This window comes from Peromyscus eremicus, chromosome 7 (genome assembly GCF_949786415.1).
Source record: "Peromyscus eremicus chromosome 7, PerEre_H2_v1, whole genome shotgun sequence".
Taxonomy (NCBI): domain Eukaryota; kingdom Metazoa; phylum Chordata; class Mammalia; order Rodentia; family Cricetidae; genus Peromyscus; species Peromyscus eremicus.
This window is the reverse complement of record NC_081422.1, coordinates 68,533,665-68,554,539: the sequence shown is the minus strand read 5'-3', so window position 1 is coordinate 68,554,539 and position 20,875 is coordinate 68,533,665. Positions and strand designations below refer to the sequence as shown.

Below are 20,875 nucleotides of genomic sequence, written 5' to 3'. Positions count from 1 at the left end.
GCTGAGTAGGCAAAGATCTGAGCTGTGACCCTAAAACATTCACTCCCTGATTTTTACTGAAAGATTCACATAACCCTTTTCATGGGCACCATTGTCTTAAATAAATAAAATGCGGCTCACATTTATAGTAATTGCCCAGTAGACATCTTAAAACAACATAAATAGAAAGTGGGTAAAGTTGGTTTGAATAATTTGTATTTAATTTCATATGTTCAAAATGTATGTGTTTAACATTTTGTTCTGGTCTTATTTCAAACACCAACTAGAACTGTCATGTGTTCATTTTAATATCACCACATTAGACAGGGCGGCTCTAAGCTGGCAAGCAGGTAGAGAGCTGGCGAGAGATGTGTTCTGCTCGGTTCAGCAGAGTCCTTCTCAGACACTGCAAATGCATAAATTGTGGCAATTAAAATAATCCTGCTTATCCCTTTACCCATCTTATGGATAAGAAGCACAATAAAGGACTGAAAACATTCACACACACACATACACACACACACACACACACACACACACACACACACACACACACACACCAAAAAACGAACCAACTAACCAATGGGCAAAATGGGACCTTTCTCTTTAAAATATAGTGCAGCAGCAAAGATTCTGTCATGTAGCAATGATTTTAGCCCAGTTGTTAAATCCCTCTCTCAAAGCTAAATTTCTCCCTCCACTATTTAAATAGATTCTATCCTGTTTTATCCTCTGCCCAATCTAAGAAAAGCCAACATGGTATTGTATCCCGTAAATCTTTTAAGACTCTGACTCTTCTCCTCTCATCCCAAAGATCTTTCTTTGTGGAGCAGCAGAGATTTAGCTCCTCCAGAAATTCAAAGTGGATGTATTTTTTAAATGATTTTTTATGACATTTTCTGTTCTCTTCATAATCTGACCCCCACTCCATTTATATGTACTCTCCAAAACCATGAAGAAAAACTGAATAGAACATTCTAGAAACATCCAAATATTGGCCAACATGGAGTTCCAGATGTTTTGTCCTGTCTAAACTGTCTATTCCATTGCTGTCCGGTAGTCCGCCTGTCCCTCATTATCACCGACACAAGTGCCCTAACATGGGCACAAATGCAAAGCACTCTGGGATGGTCCAAAACTCACAGGCTTGTTGTCCACTTCCCTCACTCACAACCTGTATGTGAGTCACACACTCTTTGAAGGCTTTTTCTCTTCGGAAACTCATGAAGCATTTAGTATATTAAGAGTTAAATCGCTCAGGAACTAGGAAGATGACTCAGTGGACAGAGCGCTTATGAATATGACAAACTGAGCCTGAGCCCCCAGAATTCCTAGAAAAGCTGAGCACAGTATCAGACATCTGAGAAGAGAGGCAGAGAGGAGAGGTGGAGACTCCCGGAAGCTTGCAGCACTTCTACCCTGGATGGCATACATGACAGTGAACACAAAAGACCTCAGGTCAAGCAATATGGGCGGCAAGGCCCAGCACCTGAAGTTGCTCTCTTCTCTCACCTCCACATGGGTGCCATGACCCATGTGCCCACTCTCTCACATATATATCACATGCACAAAAAAGCAAATTAATACCATACAAGTTTACCTTTGAAACTAGGCAGTGGTGGCACAGGCCTTTAATCCCAGCACTCAGGAGGCAGAGACAAGTGGATCTCTGAGTTTGAGGCCAGCCTGGTCTACAGAGTGAGTTCCAGGACAGCCAGGGCTACTCAGAGAAACCCTGTCTGGAAAAGCGAAGTAAATAAATAAATGATAATAATAAAGAAAACCATCTCGGCACCCTGGCCCTAGAGAAATGCTAAAATGACACACGGATGACAGACAATGCAGGCATGCCATACAGAACTGAAAGTGGGACAGAGAAGTGCAAGGACAGATGCCTGCAGCATCTGTCACCAAATCTAGTGACACCAGGAGCATGGGAAGGAAAAGAGGTGAGTCCCTGTCTCCTCTACTTCTCCACTACAAAGAGCAAAGGCTAGAAATTTGCAGTCTGCTCGGGTAAAGAGCAACAACTAGAAAATAGAGTGGAAATCAGCCTAGAGTAGGAAGACAAGACCAGGGCATTTTATTGCTTCTTCAAGTCCAGAAAGAAACAAAATTATATACAGAAAATGAAATGTGTATACACTGTTACCACTACCTACAGGGTAACTCGGAGCTTCGGAAAGAAACAGCAGTCAGTTTATCTTCTGGGAATCCAAGCAGAGAAACTGGCACCTAGTGAAAGTGATTTTTTTTCCCCTACAGACCTCACACCTCCACCTCTGAAACAAGCGGGTCAACAGACACCTAGCTCTTGTCTACCATTCTAGAAGAATCCCTACTCCACTATTGTGTATGCTTATTGTATAAAACGGTGCATTTCATGATGACACTTTCAGACACAGGTGTCTGGCGCCCTACTCAGATGCACCCTACATTGCCCTCTCCAGCACATTCTTTCTACTCTCTAATGCACACTCCACTTCAACAGACAGTAAGGCAGCTGCATCGGAATGGGAATGAACACCTAGACAGGCTCAATCACTGAGCCTTATTGATCCCAATGTGTTGATTCAATTAAAATTTTATCACAGCTATATAAGTATCCTTACAAACAGCCTGTTTTCATGTTAGGGATGCTAAGAACTAGAGCTGGAGAGATGGCTCAGTGGTTAAAAGCACTGGCTGCTCCTCCAGAGGACCTGGGTTCAGTTCCCAGTACCCACATGGTAGCTTACAACATGGTAACTCCAGTTCCAGGGAATCTGATGCCCTCTTCTGGCCTCCATAGGCACTGCATGTATACAATGTCCACACAGGTAGACCAAAATTAATAAATAAACACAAAGAGCAGCTTTTGACAACCTCAAAATAATGAAAAAGTACAGAAAACAAGCTGCTGCTACCCACTGGTTTAGGATCTGAAGAAGGAACATGCAGACTGAAGTAGGTTGTCTGAATGGAATAGTAAATAGAGAAATGCAATCTTTAGGGGATTTTCGGTGGCCTGGTGGGCTGAGGTGACAGTATCTGACTTTCAGAACTCAGTGGACCAACACCCCGAGGCTGACATCATGAGGACCATGGGGCTCTGTATCAGCATCTGTGCTGTGCAGCCACCCAGCTTTGCACTTGGAGGCTGGACGGTCAACTAGTGTGATTCCAGCACTATTATGTACTCACTGTTCAGCAAGTAAACACCCTTCAAGTTACACATTTATTGTTAGGTGTTCAGTTAGTGTCTGAGATCTCAAAATGAACGCTGGCCTCAGATAAAATCCAAATCAGGTCCCTAAACTTGTAAGGTGGTGTGGAAGCTCAGGTGTGTGGAATGGCTTCCATCACCTTGATGAGTGACAAGACATCTTCTACTTCTAATATAAATGTACACACAAGATAAAAACAGGATCATAGCTAAGTCTTCATTCAGAGCAATGAAATAATAGGAAATGGTAAGGATATGCAATTCCTGATTTAGAAACCTCTGTTCCTACATGTCCACACAAATAATTTTGATCTGTTTTTTATGTTATTGATTATTTTCAATTATGAGTAAGAGTGTATGTGTGTGCAACTTAGCTCTTATATGCATGTGAGAGCAGGTGGCCAGCAAAGACAGAGACATCAGATCCCTCGAGCTGTGGTTACACACAGTTGTGAGGCCCATGTGGATGGTGGGATCTAAACTTGGGTTCACTGGAAGAACAGCAAGTGCCCCGACTCTGAGCAATTTCTCTAGACCCTACTTTTGATTTTCTAAAAATCTTTAGGTTCAAACATGTTATTAGAAATATTTATATATCAATTATTAATGAGTAAAAAAAAATTTACATCAGCAATAAGAGCAATAAAACAGAGTATATAGTGGTCCTTAAAATTGCAGAAATATGTTAGATAATATTATGGAGGGGATATTTACATGAAAAAACACCAGGTACATTCATACACATGGCATAGGTAAAGAGGCTAACAAGATAGCATGAAGGATAAAAATGGAAAACACTATCTTAAAGAAATTAGATTAAACCACTATAACATGTCTAGAAAAGAAAAATAATAAAGCTAGTCTAATAACAAGCAGCAAGTCAGAGTAAAAGATACTAAATGCATTCAACTGAAAAAATAAAAATAGATCCAACTACAGAATATAATCACCACCATTGAAAAAACACTTATAATTTAAGTTCATGGGACAGTAACTTAATTTTTGATAAGCTGGAAACTCTATTGTCACAAATGTCATTGCAGGGATAGCATCTACTACAGAGTTAAATTCCCCCATCCTGGTCAACCCAACATCACTGGACTGAGGCCATCACCGCCTCCCTGCTTTTGTGTGGACAGGTTTGGGCTGTGTTGCTTCTTACCCCAGCTGCTATGTTCCTGTGGAACACTGGAGATGTGGACTCACCTTACATGAAGACTCCAGCTGCAGACCAGGGCAGGGCACCAGCCCAGGTTGGTGGGAACTGGAGGACCTCTGCTCTACACTCTTGTGCTTGTGTGTCTCTGAGGCCACTGACAGTGTAGGCTCAGATCTGACAAGCTGCACATTGTCACCACAGTTAAGAATAATCCTTGCCCTTTCTCCTGTCTCATGCCTTTCCAAAGTGCCTGGAAAATGAAACCCAAGATACAAAACAAATATAAGCAAAATATCCACCGGAATACAATAAAGACCTCAAAGGCCATTTTCACAGAAGGATCTTGGTTCTTTAAGCTGTCATTCCTGCCTTTTTACCATAGAAAGAGCCAGCCTGGGAGCTTTGTTTAGATAGTTGAAATTTTGTCATCAGCTATGAAACAGTGGACTTGAAAATGTATCCTCCTCTAGGAGTCTTTTTCTCCACTCCAAGAGTCTCCACGACTAAAACCCCTCTTACTATCCAGTGTGAATCTGAGCAATAAGGAACAACTATGGAATATTTTTGTACTGTCTCCTAGTGTGCAACTCACAAACAACAGAGACTCTGGAGTGCTCGTCTGGGGTTCCCAGGTTGGCAGTGTTTCTACTGGTGATGTGTAACTTACTTAAACGATTAGGGTTGGTGAAGACACCAAGGCTCAGGGTGCATCTGCCCTCACTCAGAGCCCCCCAGCTTTTGTTGTTGTTTTTATTGCTGGAGTTTGTTATCACCAGAACCTTTCTTTTTTATTTCTTATGTTATTAGAGCTGGAATTAATCTCCTCTGCCCTCTGACATCCTTCCAGCTCCAGAAGTGGTGCTGACAAGTCCAATTTAAAGATAAAAGGAACAAAAGTGTAGGGGGCTGGAGAGCTGGCTCAACAGTGAAGAGCACTGGCTGCTCTTGCAGAAGACTGGGGCTGGGTTCTGAGCCACATGTAACTCCAGCTCCAGGGGAAACAACGCCCTCTTCTGACCTCTCTGGGCACTGCACTTATGCGGCATACATTCACACATGTATACACACATACACACACATACATGTAAGTAATAAAAATAAATCTTCAAAAAAAAAGAGTAAGTATAAAATTTACCAGAGTTAGCCTGAGGTGATGTCCTATGCTTATCACACAAGTATGAGACCTAGAATTCAGATTCATGGTACTCAGGTAAATGCCTGTAATTTCAGCATGAAGAAGACAAACACAGAGGATTTCCCCCCTAGATTAGCCCAAATGGTGAGCTCTGAGTTCAGTGACAGACCCTGCCTCAGGAAATAGAGCATAGAGCAAGCAAGGAAGACACAAGACATTATCACTTGACCTCCAAATGCATGCACATATAAGTGTGTGCACGCACGCGGACACACACACACACATATACACACACAATGATCAGAAGACTGGAAAGCTTAGTAGCAAGGTACTACCCAACTATAGGGACCTCAGTTTGGAACCTAGCACCAAATAAATCAGTTATTGTCTTCAAGTCCCTATAACCAGGGCTCTAGGGGGTGGGGGCAGAGACAGAAAGATCTGTTGTTGGCTGTCCGCATAGCCAAAACCCATGATTTCCAGGTCAGGGAGAGACCTTGCCTCAAAGAAATAAAAGTGCAGAGGAATGGAGGAAGACACCTGACATTTTTTTTGGTTTCTAAACCCATGCACAGGTAGACATATGCCACACATATGTTTGCATACTACACTCATATACATACACATTCACATACAGAAAGAAAGTATCAGAAAACAATTGACAAATAGTCCACTGGTTTTATAAATGTGATATCACATATTCATTGAGCAAATTAATCTTGATGTCTGCTTCATATCCTTTATGAGTTCATTTGTATTATTAATCTTAAATATGACTCATACCCAATCGAACAAAAATGATAAGAAATTCAAGAATTAATATCATAATACAAATTTAATTTCATATTATTCCTTTCCTACCTATGAGAAAAAGTCGTGTTAGAGATAATTAATTCTTATTGATAATATTAAGAAAAGATGAACTAAATTGATTATTATAGGAAAGTGACAGTAAAAATGATAGATCCCTCCACCTTCTGATGGGAAGTGAGATGTGAAAAATGTAGTGACAACCACCAAATTCAGTCTCAGGCCCCTCCACCCTCCCATTTCCTCCATCACTCTTAGCTGGTATTTGGCACTTTAAACTGGTCCTGGCCATCATGTTATAGCAACAGGCAGAATTTTAATCCCAGGGACTCTTGGCAATACTCTGCTGTGGATATCGCTCTATATAAATAAAACACTGATTGGCCAGTGACCAGGCAGGAAGTATAGGCGGGACAAGGAAAGAGGAAAATTGAGGGAACAGGAAGAAGGAGGGGGAGACACTGCCAGCCACTGCCAGGACAAGCAACATGTAAAGATGCCGGTAAGCCACGAGCCACATGGCAAGGTATAGATTTATAGAAATGGGTTAATTTAAGATATAAGAACAGTTAGCAAGAAGCCTGCCACGGCCATACAGTTTATAAGTAATATAAGCGTCTGAGTGATTATTTTATACGTGGGTTGTGGGACTGTGGGGCTTGGTGGAACCTGGAGAGAAGCTCTCCAGCAACAATGCTCTCCCATTTTAATCATTTTAAATTTGTAAGAAAACATCCTGAATATCAATGTCTAAATACAACTTTCTAACCTTTCTTTTTCCATGACTATTGAGATACTGTCAACAAAGGACGCCGGCAGCAACATCAAGAAAATCTTTTCTCTCGAGAATGACAGTAAGAAAAGTTTATCAGATGAAAGACTGCGGCTCATCTTCCCGGAAAATGACTGCATTCCAGAACTTGCAACCATGTGGTTCGTTGTCCTTCTGAGTAACCTCTCTTTGAACTTGGTATCCACATGGATAGTCTTCTCATGAGTTTTCTGGGGCTACACAATGTGATATTTGGAAAATGTTTTCAAAAAATTTTAAGTCTCTCTGTGTTACCTGGAACTGGCTTTGTACTCCTGGGCTCAAAAATACTCTTGCCTCGGCCTCTCAAGTGGTTCAGAGAACAGGTGTGTGCTACCATGCTTGGCTTTTGACAATCCTTGAGAAATAATACATTGTACTTTAATCACATAGCCTTGTGCCTTACACTGTATATTTTACACATTCATGTACCTACCTCATCTTAAACTAAGCACAACCATCTCTCGAATTGTCTAGCCGTAACCATAGTTTACCCCTGTAAGTGTATGGCTGTCACCTCCTGCTTAGGTATCTAATCTGTTTTATCTACTGTACCATCCAATGTGACCTGTTTGCAACATATAGTAAACAAGAACGGCTCAGCCTCCAAGCCTCATGGCATTGCAAGAGCAAGAGACATCAAAGGCTAATTTACTGTAGTATCTAAAGTACAAATATTCTACTCTACCCCAAAGTAAATATCCTCCAACCAAGGAAAACATTGGATATTTGGTTTTGTTGATAATAAATCTTAACATAGTAGTGTTAATTCTTTATTTTAAAATTTCTTATCAAATTATTATTGCTTCTTTCTCCTGATTAATGAACTCTTTTAAATCACTTCTCAGCAGAATTCATGGAATTTATATCACTTAAGCACATTTTTAAAATTGTTAAGGAATCTAGAAAAAAGAGAATAACCACAAGGAAGACTATCAGTGTGTTCTTGTTCTTCCCCTAGGGAGGTATAAGCAAATCTACCCTCCTATTCCTCCCCAGTGACAAACCAAAGCATCATTCCACCAAAGTCCACCTTGGGATACCAGTGAGTTTATTGGGTCTACTTACAAAGCAATGGTGGAGGGTTATGGGAAAGAAGCTGGGTGTCAATGACTTTGGCAGATACACTTGGAGATCTGCACCCAGCATGGAGGATGGCTTCCCCATGGCCCATAGTCCTCCTCAGTTAACTTCCCCAGGCTTCTATACTCTAGTGCCTAACCTAGACTCAAGGCCTAAACTCAATTAGGGCTAAATTGCACACACTGCCTGGGAAGTATGGATAGAAACTCAGTTGCTGGTCCAATAACCCCCTCCTCAAAACCCCTCCTTCTGTGAGGGGATACCAACAACAGGTTGGTGGAGAAGAGTAAGGCTTTTAACTTTCTAGCTGTTTCTCATCCCATCCTAAGGACCAGTGCCCTTGATATGAGGGCTGAGAGGTACACGCCTCCATCTTTATGGCAAATCCCTCCTTCTGAGAACACTACCTCTACACGCCTAACACACTCTGACAGAGGAGATTCAGAGATGTATCTATGATGGACTTGGCCCGGTTAAAGGTCAGGTGTTTGCATACACAGCCTGGGGATTTCCAGGTAGAGACCAGGGCAGAGAGACAGAAACTTACACAGTCATAAGACAGGCTGGGATTAAATTCCAGTGACAGACTTCCATCGAAGGGGACTTGGAGTGTTTAAGGCCAGCACAGACCTCCGAGTCTTTCTGCATCTAAAGGGAGGACTATATTTTATATTCTGCATATAAAATGGTGATTCTCACCCGGCCTTCTGTTCAGTAGTGTGTTGTTAAAATACAAGCACAGACAAAGACATTGGGACTGTCAATATTTATACGGAAACTACTGTACTTCTTTCTGCTGTTTTCATTTTTGAATAGGGAAAATGACCTCTGTGATGTGTGCTGGAGACTTGACTTGAAATGTCAGGCTTTCTTCAAGAAAGATAGGCCGCAAAGGACAGCACTTGGACCAAGGTACAAGAGCAAGGCAGAGAGTTAGGGAAACATAGAACGTGCCACACCCGTGTAGTACTCCTGTCCACAGACACAATGAGAAGGAACTGGCTGCCTGACCCTAGAAGTCCCCTCCCAAGAACTGGAAGTTTTCACCATTTGGCTTCCCTGGTAATTTCCATCAAATTTAAAAATGTTTGGTCTTCTAGTAAATATATCCTAAAATACCACAGATATTTGCTTTCCAGTATCATAATCTACTATCAACAAATAAATTGTTTTAAATTACCCACCTACATAAATAAATTTGAGACAGTAGTGACTTCCTGAGAACAATAAAGAAATAAAATTATCATAGGAACACAAATTCTCAGAGCCACCAAAAGCTCAGACTTGTTCATAAAAAAAACAGGAGATGTATTCAATTAAATATTCTACTCATAGCATTGTGGAAACCTAAAACATTAGCTGAATTTACTAAAAAGAAACCTGATGTTATGAATAATAACAGGCACATGAACAGAGCTTGATGGTAAGAACATGAAATATTACATAATAGATCTAGGACTTGTCTCCATCAGTAGGATTTCCTCAGCTGAATCTGATGTGCTGTAGGGCAGTGCTCAGGAACAGTTATATTTCAAAGTGACTACACGTAAAATAGAATAGGTTTAAAAAGTAGCTTCATTATCCAACTTGGTAGCCACACTCATACAATCAGATTTCAGTCAAACAGATGGCTGCCAAAAGTAATCAAATTCCTCTGTGTGGAGGAAGCTGACCATTGGTTGTGTTGTGAGATTTCTCACTTATCTTCAGCTGCACATGAAGCTCAGTGACTTGCTCACAGAAGTGTATGGAGATTGACCCAGCGGCCCTGCCTAATAAAAGCATTTCACAGTGACTGCATCTTACCCTGGAAAATAGGAAACTGATGTGAGTTTGACCAAGGGGAGGCCCTGGAGGCATGGGATTTAGATTTAGCTAACTAGAAAGAAATGGAAGCGTGGGGAAGGGGAATGGATCTGAAAATATTAAACCAAGCATAAAGGCACTTTCTTCTTCCCTAACTATCGCAGAGTGGAATAAATCCATCTGTAAAATAGATCTTCAATGACTTGACTCATTTCACACTATGCAAAGGCCTGAGTAGGTTAACAAACTCAGGACTGGCTTCCCACCAACCCTCCATACCTTAAGGGTATAGAATACATTTTTTAAAAAATCTCTGACCTCTGTGACCTGAACCCCAGCTCTGCCTCCAGCACCTTCACAGAAATCCCAGCATTTACCGGAGGGACACACTCAACCCCCACATCCAATTCTGACCATTGACCTCCAGAAAAACGCAATGACAGGCTCAGAAGAGGGGAGAGAATGAGAGATGAGATACACAGAGGCTTCAAGTTGCTGACATGTGTCCAAATTATAAACAAAATGCTAACTTTAAGCAAATTTCAAACCAGATGCTTCCTGTTATTGTCTTATTAAATGATCTCTCTTCTTAAACGTGTGCTAACAACATTACCTATGACTAAATTTCAATTTTCAACTTCATTCTGGAACTAAATGAGCTAATTTGTGAGGATGTGCACAGAAAAGGCATGTTTTGCTTTATCATATGAAAAGTGTGCTTAAATTGACAATCACCTATCTTATGCATAGCATTAAAAATCATCACATTTCTAACTAACAGAAAACGCCACTCACTCTGTATGCCTTGCATTCCAATACCAGGTATATTTATTTTTAATTTTAAAATAACTCTCTTAGATTTTATCCCTCATGCATCTTATTGAAGGTTAGCTGACTTATTGGCTGCAATGGCCCTGAAGACATTCCAGTCTATCATTTATTTGCTTCTGGCATCAGTTCAGGTAATTAGGTCATTATCTTGCTGAGCTGATCTACAGTTTTTCCTGGAAAGATGAAGCATATTGGAAAAGGCAGAATTGAAGTGTGCTCTCCCGGATAAGGTGCTGAGTGAAGGGCAAAGTCTATGGAGGGTCTTGTTGTTTCTGCTTTGTCTCCTTTGTATTCATAGGGGGAGGATACAATAGGGAGGAAAGAAGGATTTTGACTGCAATCAGTCAAATAATGAGTGGGCAAATGAGTGAGCTCAGGGTCAGTGGACTGTGGAGTTTGTTTGGAAGGATCGAGGCTCAGGATACCACCACTAGAATCTACCTATGAGAGTCAATACTATGTCCATACCCAGGTATGCAAAAAATGTTCTTTCAACTTCCCACCCTTCAATTCCATGGATTCACTCACTTCTGGAGTCTTTACAGACTCTCAGGCTTGAGCTCCAAGAAAAGAGGCAGAACTCTCTAAGTAAATCCCCAGTGCCCCTCAATCTTCTCCAGTCTTCTCCCATGGGACTGTGATGTCATAGCAGTCCAATGGTCATTAAGATTACTAACTCCTTGACTTCAGAAGGAGACCCTTCAATTAGGCCAGTTCTCACTAGTTGACCTTTATTTTTTTTTCTGTTTGTGCTTATATGTGCAAGCATGTATGTGTTTGTATGTGTCTACATGTGCAAGCACATGTGTGTTTCCAGAGAGAAGCCAGAGGTAGATTCAAGTCTCTTCCTCATTTGCTTCTCCTCCACCTTACCCTTGGAGACAGGGTCTCTCACTGTCTCTGGAGCTTACGGATCTGGCTGGGCTGGCTGGTCATTTGAACCCCAGATCTCCTCCTGTCCCTGCTTCCCCATCGCTGGCATACAGGTGTATACCACCATGCCTGGCTTTTTAAATGTACTGGAAATCCAATCTCACTCTCCTGACTGCACATCTCCCCAGCCCCTAATTAAAGCACTAGTTGAGCCCTTGAAAAGCAGCTGTTGCAAGCAGGGGGTTCGTGCCTTTATTTTAGCCCTGTGAGACCCAATGCCTTGAAGCTAGTGACATTCACCCGTACCTCTACTCTGCAGAACGGTGAGATATTAAACTAAAGATCTTAAGCGACGAAGTTCGAAGTTATTTGTTATGCAGCAGTAGGGAAGCAATATAGCCAGGACTTCTGATTGGCACACATACCTGGACTCAAATCTATGATTCTTTTTCCAATATTTTTCTTATGGAAACAAATTATTAAATGCCTAAAAGGATCAAGATATAAAAAAATGTGCATCTCTGTTACACTTTTAAAACTTCAGAAAGTAATTCCATCTCCTGTCTTACACTCTTGAGTACAACAAGCCATAGAGACATTCAATAAATACCTACAGATAGGAAATCATGTGCCACACCAACATATTCATTTTCCAACACTCTCTTTCTGGAGGAATTGTATGTAAGTTGTAAAATATTGTTTGTTTGTTATCCTTTTACTCTTCAGCTCTCTTTATCATTAAGTCTGCCATTATCTACCATTTATTCTGAGAGAGGGTCTCATGTGGCCCAGGCTGGCTTCAAACTCATTATGCAGCTGAGGGTGACTTTGAACTTCTGAGCTTCCTGCCTCCATCTCTGAAGTGCTGGGATTAGAGGCATGGCTCCTCACACCCCATTTGTGTGGTGCTGAGGACGGAACCCAGGGCTCTGTGCTATGCTATGTAACCCCTCTACCAACTAGCTATATTCCCAGCCCCCCCGGTGTTATTTAATTCTTAAATCAATCCAGAAAAGAAACTGGGGGATGGGAAAGGTGAGTAATGGAGTATTTGTATGATCCTGTAGCAGAGCCACATGCCAAGGGGGCTGGGATACTTGGTGCTGAGTTTAAATATGTGATGAATGGATGGTGATACAGAAGAGGGGGGTAGAAGAAAGGCCTTGACTGGTGAGGTAATCAGTTGGCAAATCTGCCAATAGTTCACACAAAGGATGATAAAGACCCCAATCAATGATTGTTTTTATTTTTAAACATTTTCAATGCCCATGAAATTATTTAATTTCCTGTTTCACTGGTAGTGTACATTTTCAAATGATTCAAGTTTATTTATTAACATTGTTGATAAAAGTGAGGGGAAAGAAATGGTAAATACTTTAGGCCCATAAAATTCCCTATATGTCCAGGCATCTCTGATGGGCTCTGAACTGGATAAAACCACTGATGATTTTCTTGTTATTTGACCAGAGTATCACATGCTGTCTAGCTTACTGTAACAGGGTGCTGGTGGCTGCCTAGGGGAACCCCAAGTTCTATGGCGCAGACAACAATTGAACATTGGGGGAAACAGAAGACCAAGCTATGGAGGAAGGGAAAGCAATAGCTGTACCTCCTGGAGGGGAGAAGCCTAAAGCTGGGAGTCAACAGGGAAGCTGGCTTGACTATTGCATAGGCCCACTAGGGCCTCCCCTTCCTCCTCTGGATTCTGTTTATATAACCACCCCAGTCATCTTCTTTTGCTCTTTGGGAACAAGTTGACACTTCAGGGACCCACTTTCCCTTGTCGACCCGTGTCTCTCTAGCTTCCTTTTATGTCCATCACTTGGGTTGCTACAGTTATAACCTCTGCTGTTGAATTCAGTTCTTCACATCTGCCCAGTAAGTACCTTACCAAGCCATCTCCCCACCCATGACTCTTAGTGTCTTAGGTCTGTTAGTGCACTTGGGATTCCCCACTGCCAGTTGCAGAAGCAGGTCTAAGGTCTTCGAAGCATGGATGGGCATATCAGAACTGGGTCTGCGCAAAGAGTGGGAGAATAGGTGGGATGATCTATACCCAGATCTTATCAACAAGACAGAGATAAATAACCAATACTATTTTTGACATGGAACGTCAAACCCAACAAAATCCTCGGCACACCAAGACAAGGACTTGACCCCTGGACTAATTTTTACTTGGTTCATTCCAGAGGCATGAAAGACTTTCCCCATCTAATCTTAACACATGTGAATGGTAGATATTGGATATTATTGATGCGCCCAGACTAATGAAGTTAAGTCCAGTGTCTTTTATCTTGTGGCCAAATCAGAGAAGCCTCCCTCCCCGCCGCTCCCCCTTCCTGCACTCCCCCAGCACCAGTCATTACAGTCCACTGAGTCTTGCTTTCCAAATCATTTCTGTGGCAGCTGGCTGCTGGGAAGATGTGGGCTACTGAAAGGAGGAAACCTGGGGAGGGCAGATGGCTCCTCTGGGCTTCTTTCCACTCCGCACCACAGCTAAGAGCCCTGCTAAGGTAGCAAGTGTCCGTGTAACACATTTGCAGAAAAGTCTTCACTAAGGTGGAGCTGCAGAGCAGCTACCTGAGATTCTGCAGCCTGAGCCCCCTGCACATTAGATGTGGCTGGGTGACACCACATCCAGCCAGTACTCTATCCCCAAGTGCAGTGTGACCACAGGAGCTGCTGAGAGTGATCACAGCTTGGACTTCCTTTACAAAGCAAAACCCAGGGAGGCAGCGACTACTGCCGAATGGATGCAATAAGGACCTAAGGACAGAGGTTGGGGGATGGGGGTGGAGCCTAACTGGTGAAAAGCAGACAGCGTTTGTTTTTATAATTAGAATGACATCGTATTGATTTTCACATTTGTTTCTGAGCACACAAAATGTTCTAACGATGTCTTGCAAACACCAAAGTAATATGCCCTATGTGTTATGCCAGGAGAGTCAAAAGACAGGGTTAAGTAATAGCTCAATTAAACTTCGGATGTGTAAATAAACACAAACACACACACACACACACACACATCCCTACACAATCACATGCACACATACACACTCACATATTCATACACCCAGGAAGTGGTAGAACAAAATTTAAACATGGGTAATTTAACTCTCCACACTAATGTTCTTACCCCCTCTGGGCACTGACTCCTACCTAAGAGATTAAACTTAGCTGGATAAATTTCCAGTTGCTAAATCTCAAAGTTCATGTTCCCAGCTGTGTACCAACCCATGCAAGCGCTCATGATCACACACACAACTCCAAATTACAGTGTTGTTGGATAACTAGGGCCAAGGAGGAGAGAGAAAAGATTCAAAACCAGGCTTCACAGCAAAAACAGACATTGGGTAATAACACCAGTAATTATTATGATAAAGGCGATACAGGAAAACCTTGCCTTGCACTCAAATGCATTTCTGTTTTCCCTTTTCTAAAAGCAATCATCTCCAGGGGGTTCCATCTGCAATCTGCCACAACAAAACCAAGCAGTTCTGGGAAAAGGACACCTTGGAGAAACTGTGATTGGCAGGATGCTGCCCACTCCAGCCCACCTCTACTACGTGTGCAGTGAACGGTAAACCTCAGCCCTGCTGACAAGGCATCCCACATGCTATAACTTTACCACTTTAGCTAGACAATGGTGACCTGGGTGAGAAACCAAGCACAGTATCCTCAGAGTGGTACAGTTGGTCCTGGGGCTCATCTCAACATTGGTTATTTCCTGTTATACCAGTATTCACCATTGTACTCAATGAGGGACTCAAACTTAGATACTGGGAATTTTTTTTTTCCAGAGACAACTTGTATGCTACTTTGTTATGGCAAAGTTTGAATTTAACCACAGATTCTATAGCACTAGAATGAATATGACCATTGATCTAGTAAACTGTGGGCCTCATGTATTCCTCAGTTTTCACTCTACACAGTTCCAAGACAAAGTGTTGAATATATTTGGAAAATATGGCCTATTAGTTTTTAGTTAATAAAGATCATTGCTCATATGTTTTCTTCTTCTTTTTCTTCTTCTTCTTCTTCTTCTTCTTCTTCTTCTTCTTCTTCTTCTTCTTCTTCTCCTCCTCCTCCTCCTCCTCCTCCTCCTCCTCCTCCTCCTCCTCCGTGTGTGTGTGTGTGTGTGTGTGTGTGTGTGTGTGTGTGTGTGTGTGTGTGGTATGCCTCCCTGTGTGTATGCTCCTTCACATAGGTGCAGATGTCTGTGTGTGTGTAGCTAAGATTGATGTTCAGGACATTCCTCTACCATTCTTCCACTTCATTCTTTGAGACAGAGTCTGCCAATCAAATCTAGAACTCACCAATAAGGCTAGTCTTCCTAGCCATCTTGCTGGAGGTGGGGGAGGGATGGGTTGAAGAGAGAGATACCCTGCCTCTGGCTCAAATTACAGGAAAGCTGTCACGCCTACTAGCTTATGGGGATTCAAACTCTAGTTCTCTTGTTTATGGGTCTTTAACCGCTGTTGAGCACTTTAACCGCTGAGCTATCTCCCAGCCCAGAATCTTTCTTAATTTTTTTTTTTTGAAAAACAATTCTTATCATTTCCATTGAAACTATGAAAACAAATCCCCTAATTAGCTGGGCAGTGGTGGTGCACGCCTTTAATTCCAGTACTCGGGAGGCAGAGCCAGGTGGATCTCTGTGAGTTCAAGGCCAGCCTGGTCTACAGAGTGAGTTCCAGGAAAGGCTCCCAAGCTGCACAGAGAAACCCTGTCTCAAAACAAACAAACAAACAAAAAACCCTAAAAACCAAATCCCCTAATTAGACAACAACATTGAAGACCAAAAGAGCTCCCCAGCTGGTACTAATAATCGATTATGGAAAAGAAATTATGGGGCTGGAAATTTACTGTCTATGGTAGAAACAAATTCAGCATTGTTTTCCCCAGCTACCCATCCTGAGCTTGGGAGTTGGCTTGAGCCTTGACACACTCCGGTCTCTCGTGCCTTCCTGTCAGCTGTCACTTCTGCTCTCAGGTGTGCCTGTCACAAACCACCTCCTGCTTATACTTTGCTGTGTGTAATCTGTCATGTGAGAAATCAGATGGCCAGAGCTGTTAGGACTACGTGTAAATTAAAAGCCACATTCTGAGAGACAGCCAGAGATCCTCCTTCCAATGAGTACCGAGCAATCTTCTGGAAGCTGCTCCCTCTTTTCCCAGCATTTTTCTTATCTAGCTCCTGCCTGATGGTTACAGAACACTGGCTTTCATCTGCAGGAACTGTACTGTGTAATATACAGTGAGGGGCACACCAGAGTTCAGGAAGAGACATGTGTCCCCGTACAGGGGTGACACCCGGGCAGCTGCCTTAGACACACAGAGGCTGTCTCAACTCCATTTTCTCACTAGTGAGATGAGAGCAGCAATCACAAACCTCCACAGTCAGTAAGGTGGATTGAACTAAGAATGAGTTGCTACGAAGACAATATTTTCATGTGTATGAGTTATGTATTTGTTCATGTGTATGTTTGCAGGTACATGTACATGTATGTATGCATGCATGTGGCTTGGCTGTCTGAGGTTGATTTGGGGTGTCTTCCACAATTGCTCTCCACAGTTTTGGAGGGCATGCTTGCCAAGATACATACCTGGAGAACATACCTGCGGTTTTGTGGTTGAAATCAAGTCATCGGACTTGGCACTAGTTTGCTTGTTTCCTACTGAGGCACCTCAATGCCTGTCCATTTTAGTTTTTGAGACAGAGTCTCGCTGAACATGGAGTATGTTCATTTGACTAGGCTGGCTCTCCAAGAAGCCCCAGGGATCCACCTATCTCCTCCTCCCCAGACAGGGATTACAATTGTATGCCACACCCTGACATTTCTTAAGTGGGCTCTGGAAATAGAACCCCTGGCCCTCATGCTTGTACAGCAGGCACTTTACTGGATGAACTATCTCCCCAACCCCAACACTATCCGTTAAGAAGAACAATCATTAAGTCTCATGTATATTACCCACAGCTGCCTATTGCCTGTTGCTGTTTTATTGAATAAAGTTTTATTGAAACACAGCCTTGACCATACTTTAAGTATTGTATACAGATTCTCTGGAGTTACAAGGGCAATTTCAGAAGTCACAGGAGAAACCATAAGGCCCCAAAGCTGAGTATATTTACAATCCAACCCTGTGCTGAAAAATTACTGAACCATCCCATCAAGAAATGTTTTATCTTTCAGCAAATGAGATTTCATTTTCCCCCACAAAAAGTAATTAAGTGGCTCGATATGGACTATGTTCTAACAGTAGCACGAGTTGATCAGGAAACATTCAGGAATAAAAATAACCATTACATTTAGAGCACATAAGAAATTCAATGTATAAGTTTCTGCCCTGCAAATCTGTTACTGTAAACACGAAAGCCCTCAGAAATACGCCAAACTTAATGTGTAAAAGGGATAATTAGCTCAGAGCTGAAAATTATTCCTGGTGTGCATGTAGGGGAAGACTCAGTAATGCATTACTTCTATTGTGTCAGCCATGCAGCAGTGAGACCCGGAGTCCTCGGTGCCAAACACGCTGTGGGAGCACAAATATTAATCAAAATGACATCTCCAATTTTTCCCTTTCCTAATCAGGCCTAAACATCACGGGACATCCAGCAGATCAATAAGTAAAACTGGAAGCCCTCAGCACTCGATGCGGTAGCTCTCTGCCCTCAGCCTGGACAAGAGCCTTCAGTGTTAACCAACAATCCCCTATTTTGGTCATCCATGAGGTGAGCGTGCCCACCTATGACCCCAGAGCATCACCCAGACATGCATCCAGCCATGCCACCTGTCACAGAAAGAAAGACTGCATTTGGTTTCAGCATGAAATCGGCATGGGAGTGTAGCCCTAGAATATGTCTTTTCATTCCGGGCCCCTTTCCTTGATTTCCTATCCCACTGACACTTGCTATTCCCCCCTCCTCTGGGCTTTGGAGGTGTGCGGGTGCTGGGAAATGTCTGACTCACTTTAGTCAATTGATTCCTCCTTTGTGTCTAGAGGAGGCTGAATACTGGAACAAAGAACACATCCAGTCACGTGATTTGAACCCTGTGGAGCGAATTATACAACCACAGGCAAGGGGACAAAGGCCCAGAAAAACTCCTGGAGTAGAAAAAGCATTGTCCTTCCTCTGAGGAGGCATCAGCTTCAGGATCCTGTGGGATGCGTGGAGCAGAAAGCTCAGGGCTGCTTCCAGCCTGGCAGCAGCCAGGGAGGAACTGTGGATGCTGGGAACTCCATCCTACAGCCACTAAGGCCCAGATACATTTGTGACTACACTCATCCATCCATTCATTAGTTCATATTGCTGTGCGCCAGGCACATCAGTGAGCAGGCATATTTTTAGGCTCCCCTTAAACAGTTTTGGTCTTAGCCAGTGTTCCCTGCTCCCTTACATGAAACTACATGTGCGAAACCTTCCTGACTCCAGATCTTTCCACCTTTATATAAAAAAGAATACAATGAAGAAATAAAGCATAAGAAAGATGGTGGTACCACTTTAGCCAGCTGATGTCCAGCTTGGGAAGAGAAAAATAGTCCCTTAAATCTTAAGCAAATGGGGCTGGAGAGATGGCTCAGAAGTTAGGACCACTGTCTCCTCTTCTAGAGTACCTGGGTTTGATTTCCAGCACCTTCATGGCAGTTCAAAACCATGTACAACACTAGTGCCAAGGGATGTGACACCCTCTTCTGATACCCACAGACATTTGGTACAAGGCATATATACAGGCAAAATACTCGTACTCATAAAATGAGTATACATAAACCTCAAGAAAAATAACTGCAAAGATTAAAAGCAACCTTCAACAAAGCTAATGCCAGACACAAGGCTAAAGGAAATTAGGTAAACTTAGTTTAAAGGAGGTCAGAGGTCCGATGATCATTAGGATAGAATTTGGGAAAGTAAGGGATTTATTACCCATATGAAGACTCAGATAGATATACAAATAATACTAATTTCCTAGGTTGAATTGATATTGTTTTTTGTTTGTTTGTTTGTTGTTTTTTTAAGGACAACAGCATAGTTAACAAAGGATAAATAACCTCGTTTGGAACATCCCATAGGTTAATTTGGCAGCAAACATGCGCTTACTTGATACAACACTTCTACAGAAAGAATATTTATAGCCAGTTCTAAGAGACTCATGAATTAAAATACGCTGTCTCCATGACAGCCACTACACTGATCGTTGTCCGTTGGACCGTCCAGCCCATCCGTTCCTACCGCCTGTGTCCGGCTCTGTGCTCACTGAGGATGATGCCAAGAACCAGCCCTGTCACCTCTGATGTCTAGTGTGATTAAATAATGAAGGCGGTCGTTAGGAGGATGAGAACCGCTCCGTGGCTTTCCCTCCTTCGACCCTGCACGTCTGCCCGGAGCATCCCCTGAACTTCCTGGTTTTCAGTTGCCTTCTGGTTCTTTCTGCTTCATTTATCAGGGCTAGGGTTGGGGGTGGGGATGGAAGTTCCTGTTGTTGCCCATGCCCACATGCTAGGGAACTCATCACTCATCTCCCCAACCCCATTTGCAGTCTGCTCCCTCACCCCGACCCACACATTTACAACTATTCCATTCATAAATTTCTCATCATTTGACCAATATGAGTTGGATTCAGCTTCCTGTTAGGACTATGATTGAAATGTAATGCATGCATCTGTTTATAGACATGGGAATGTGCACAGCAGTAAGGGGATAGCATTTAGACCATGCATGTTCTGAGAGCAAGGTGGAATTGTTTCTTTTCATTTTGTAGTAGAACCATGAACATTTGCAAGTGACCACATAGTTATCCATTTGTTCTAGATTCTATTATCTATGAAAAATGGGCTTGGTCCCCAAGTATCCCCACTTAAACATGCAGCTGCATGCATGAATAAGCATTCACATTTCAAAGAAAAGGGCTTCACAGCTATATTCTTTGATGATGATGATGATGATGTGGTTAATATTACTAATGACTTACTGCTTGTTTTCCAATATGAGAGGTATTACTTGATTTAATCCTGTATGATTACAAGGGGACTGTCTTGCAGATAAGTCACATGATTTGCCCATGGCCAGTAGCTTGCTCTTCCCTAGCAGGTCTTGGAGGCAGTCAATATTTTAAAATCTCTTCTACCCACTATATTCAGCTATCACTCAGATCCATAGATTACACATGGATTTTTTAAATTTTC

At 42.4% G+C, this 20,875-nt stretch overlaps 1 protein-coding gene across 1 annotated transcript in view; it reads right to left on the bottom strand.

Annotated features, from left to right (window-relative positions):
• Nucleotides 1-20,875, bottom strand: part of Wdr72 (WD repeat domain 72) — a 160,619-nt gene that overhangs the window by 110,391 nt on the left and 29,353 nt on the right. The window contains exon 13 of the mRNA XM_059267006.1: nucleotides 4,391-4,593. Coding sequence (XP_059122989.1) covers nucleotides 4,391-4,593 — 203 coding nt within the window. The remainder of the gene's footprint in view (nucleotides 1-4,390; nucleotides 4,594-20,875) is intronic.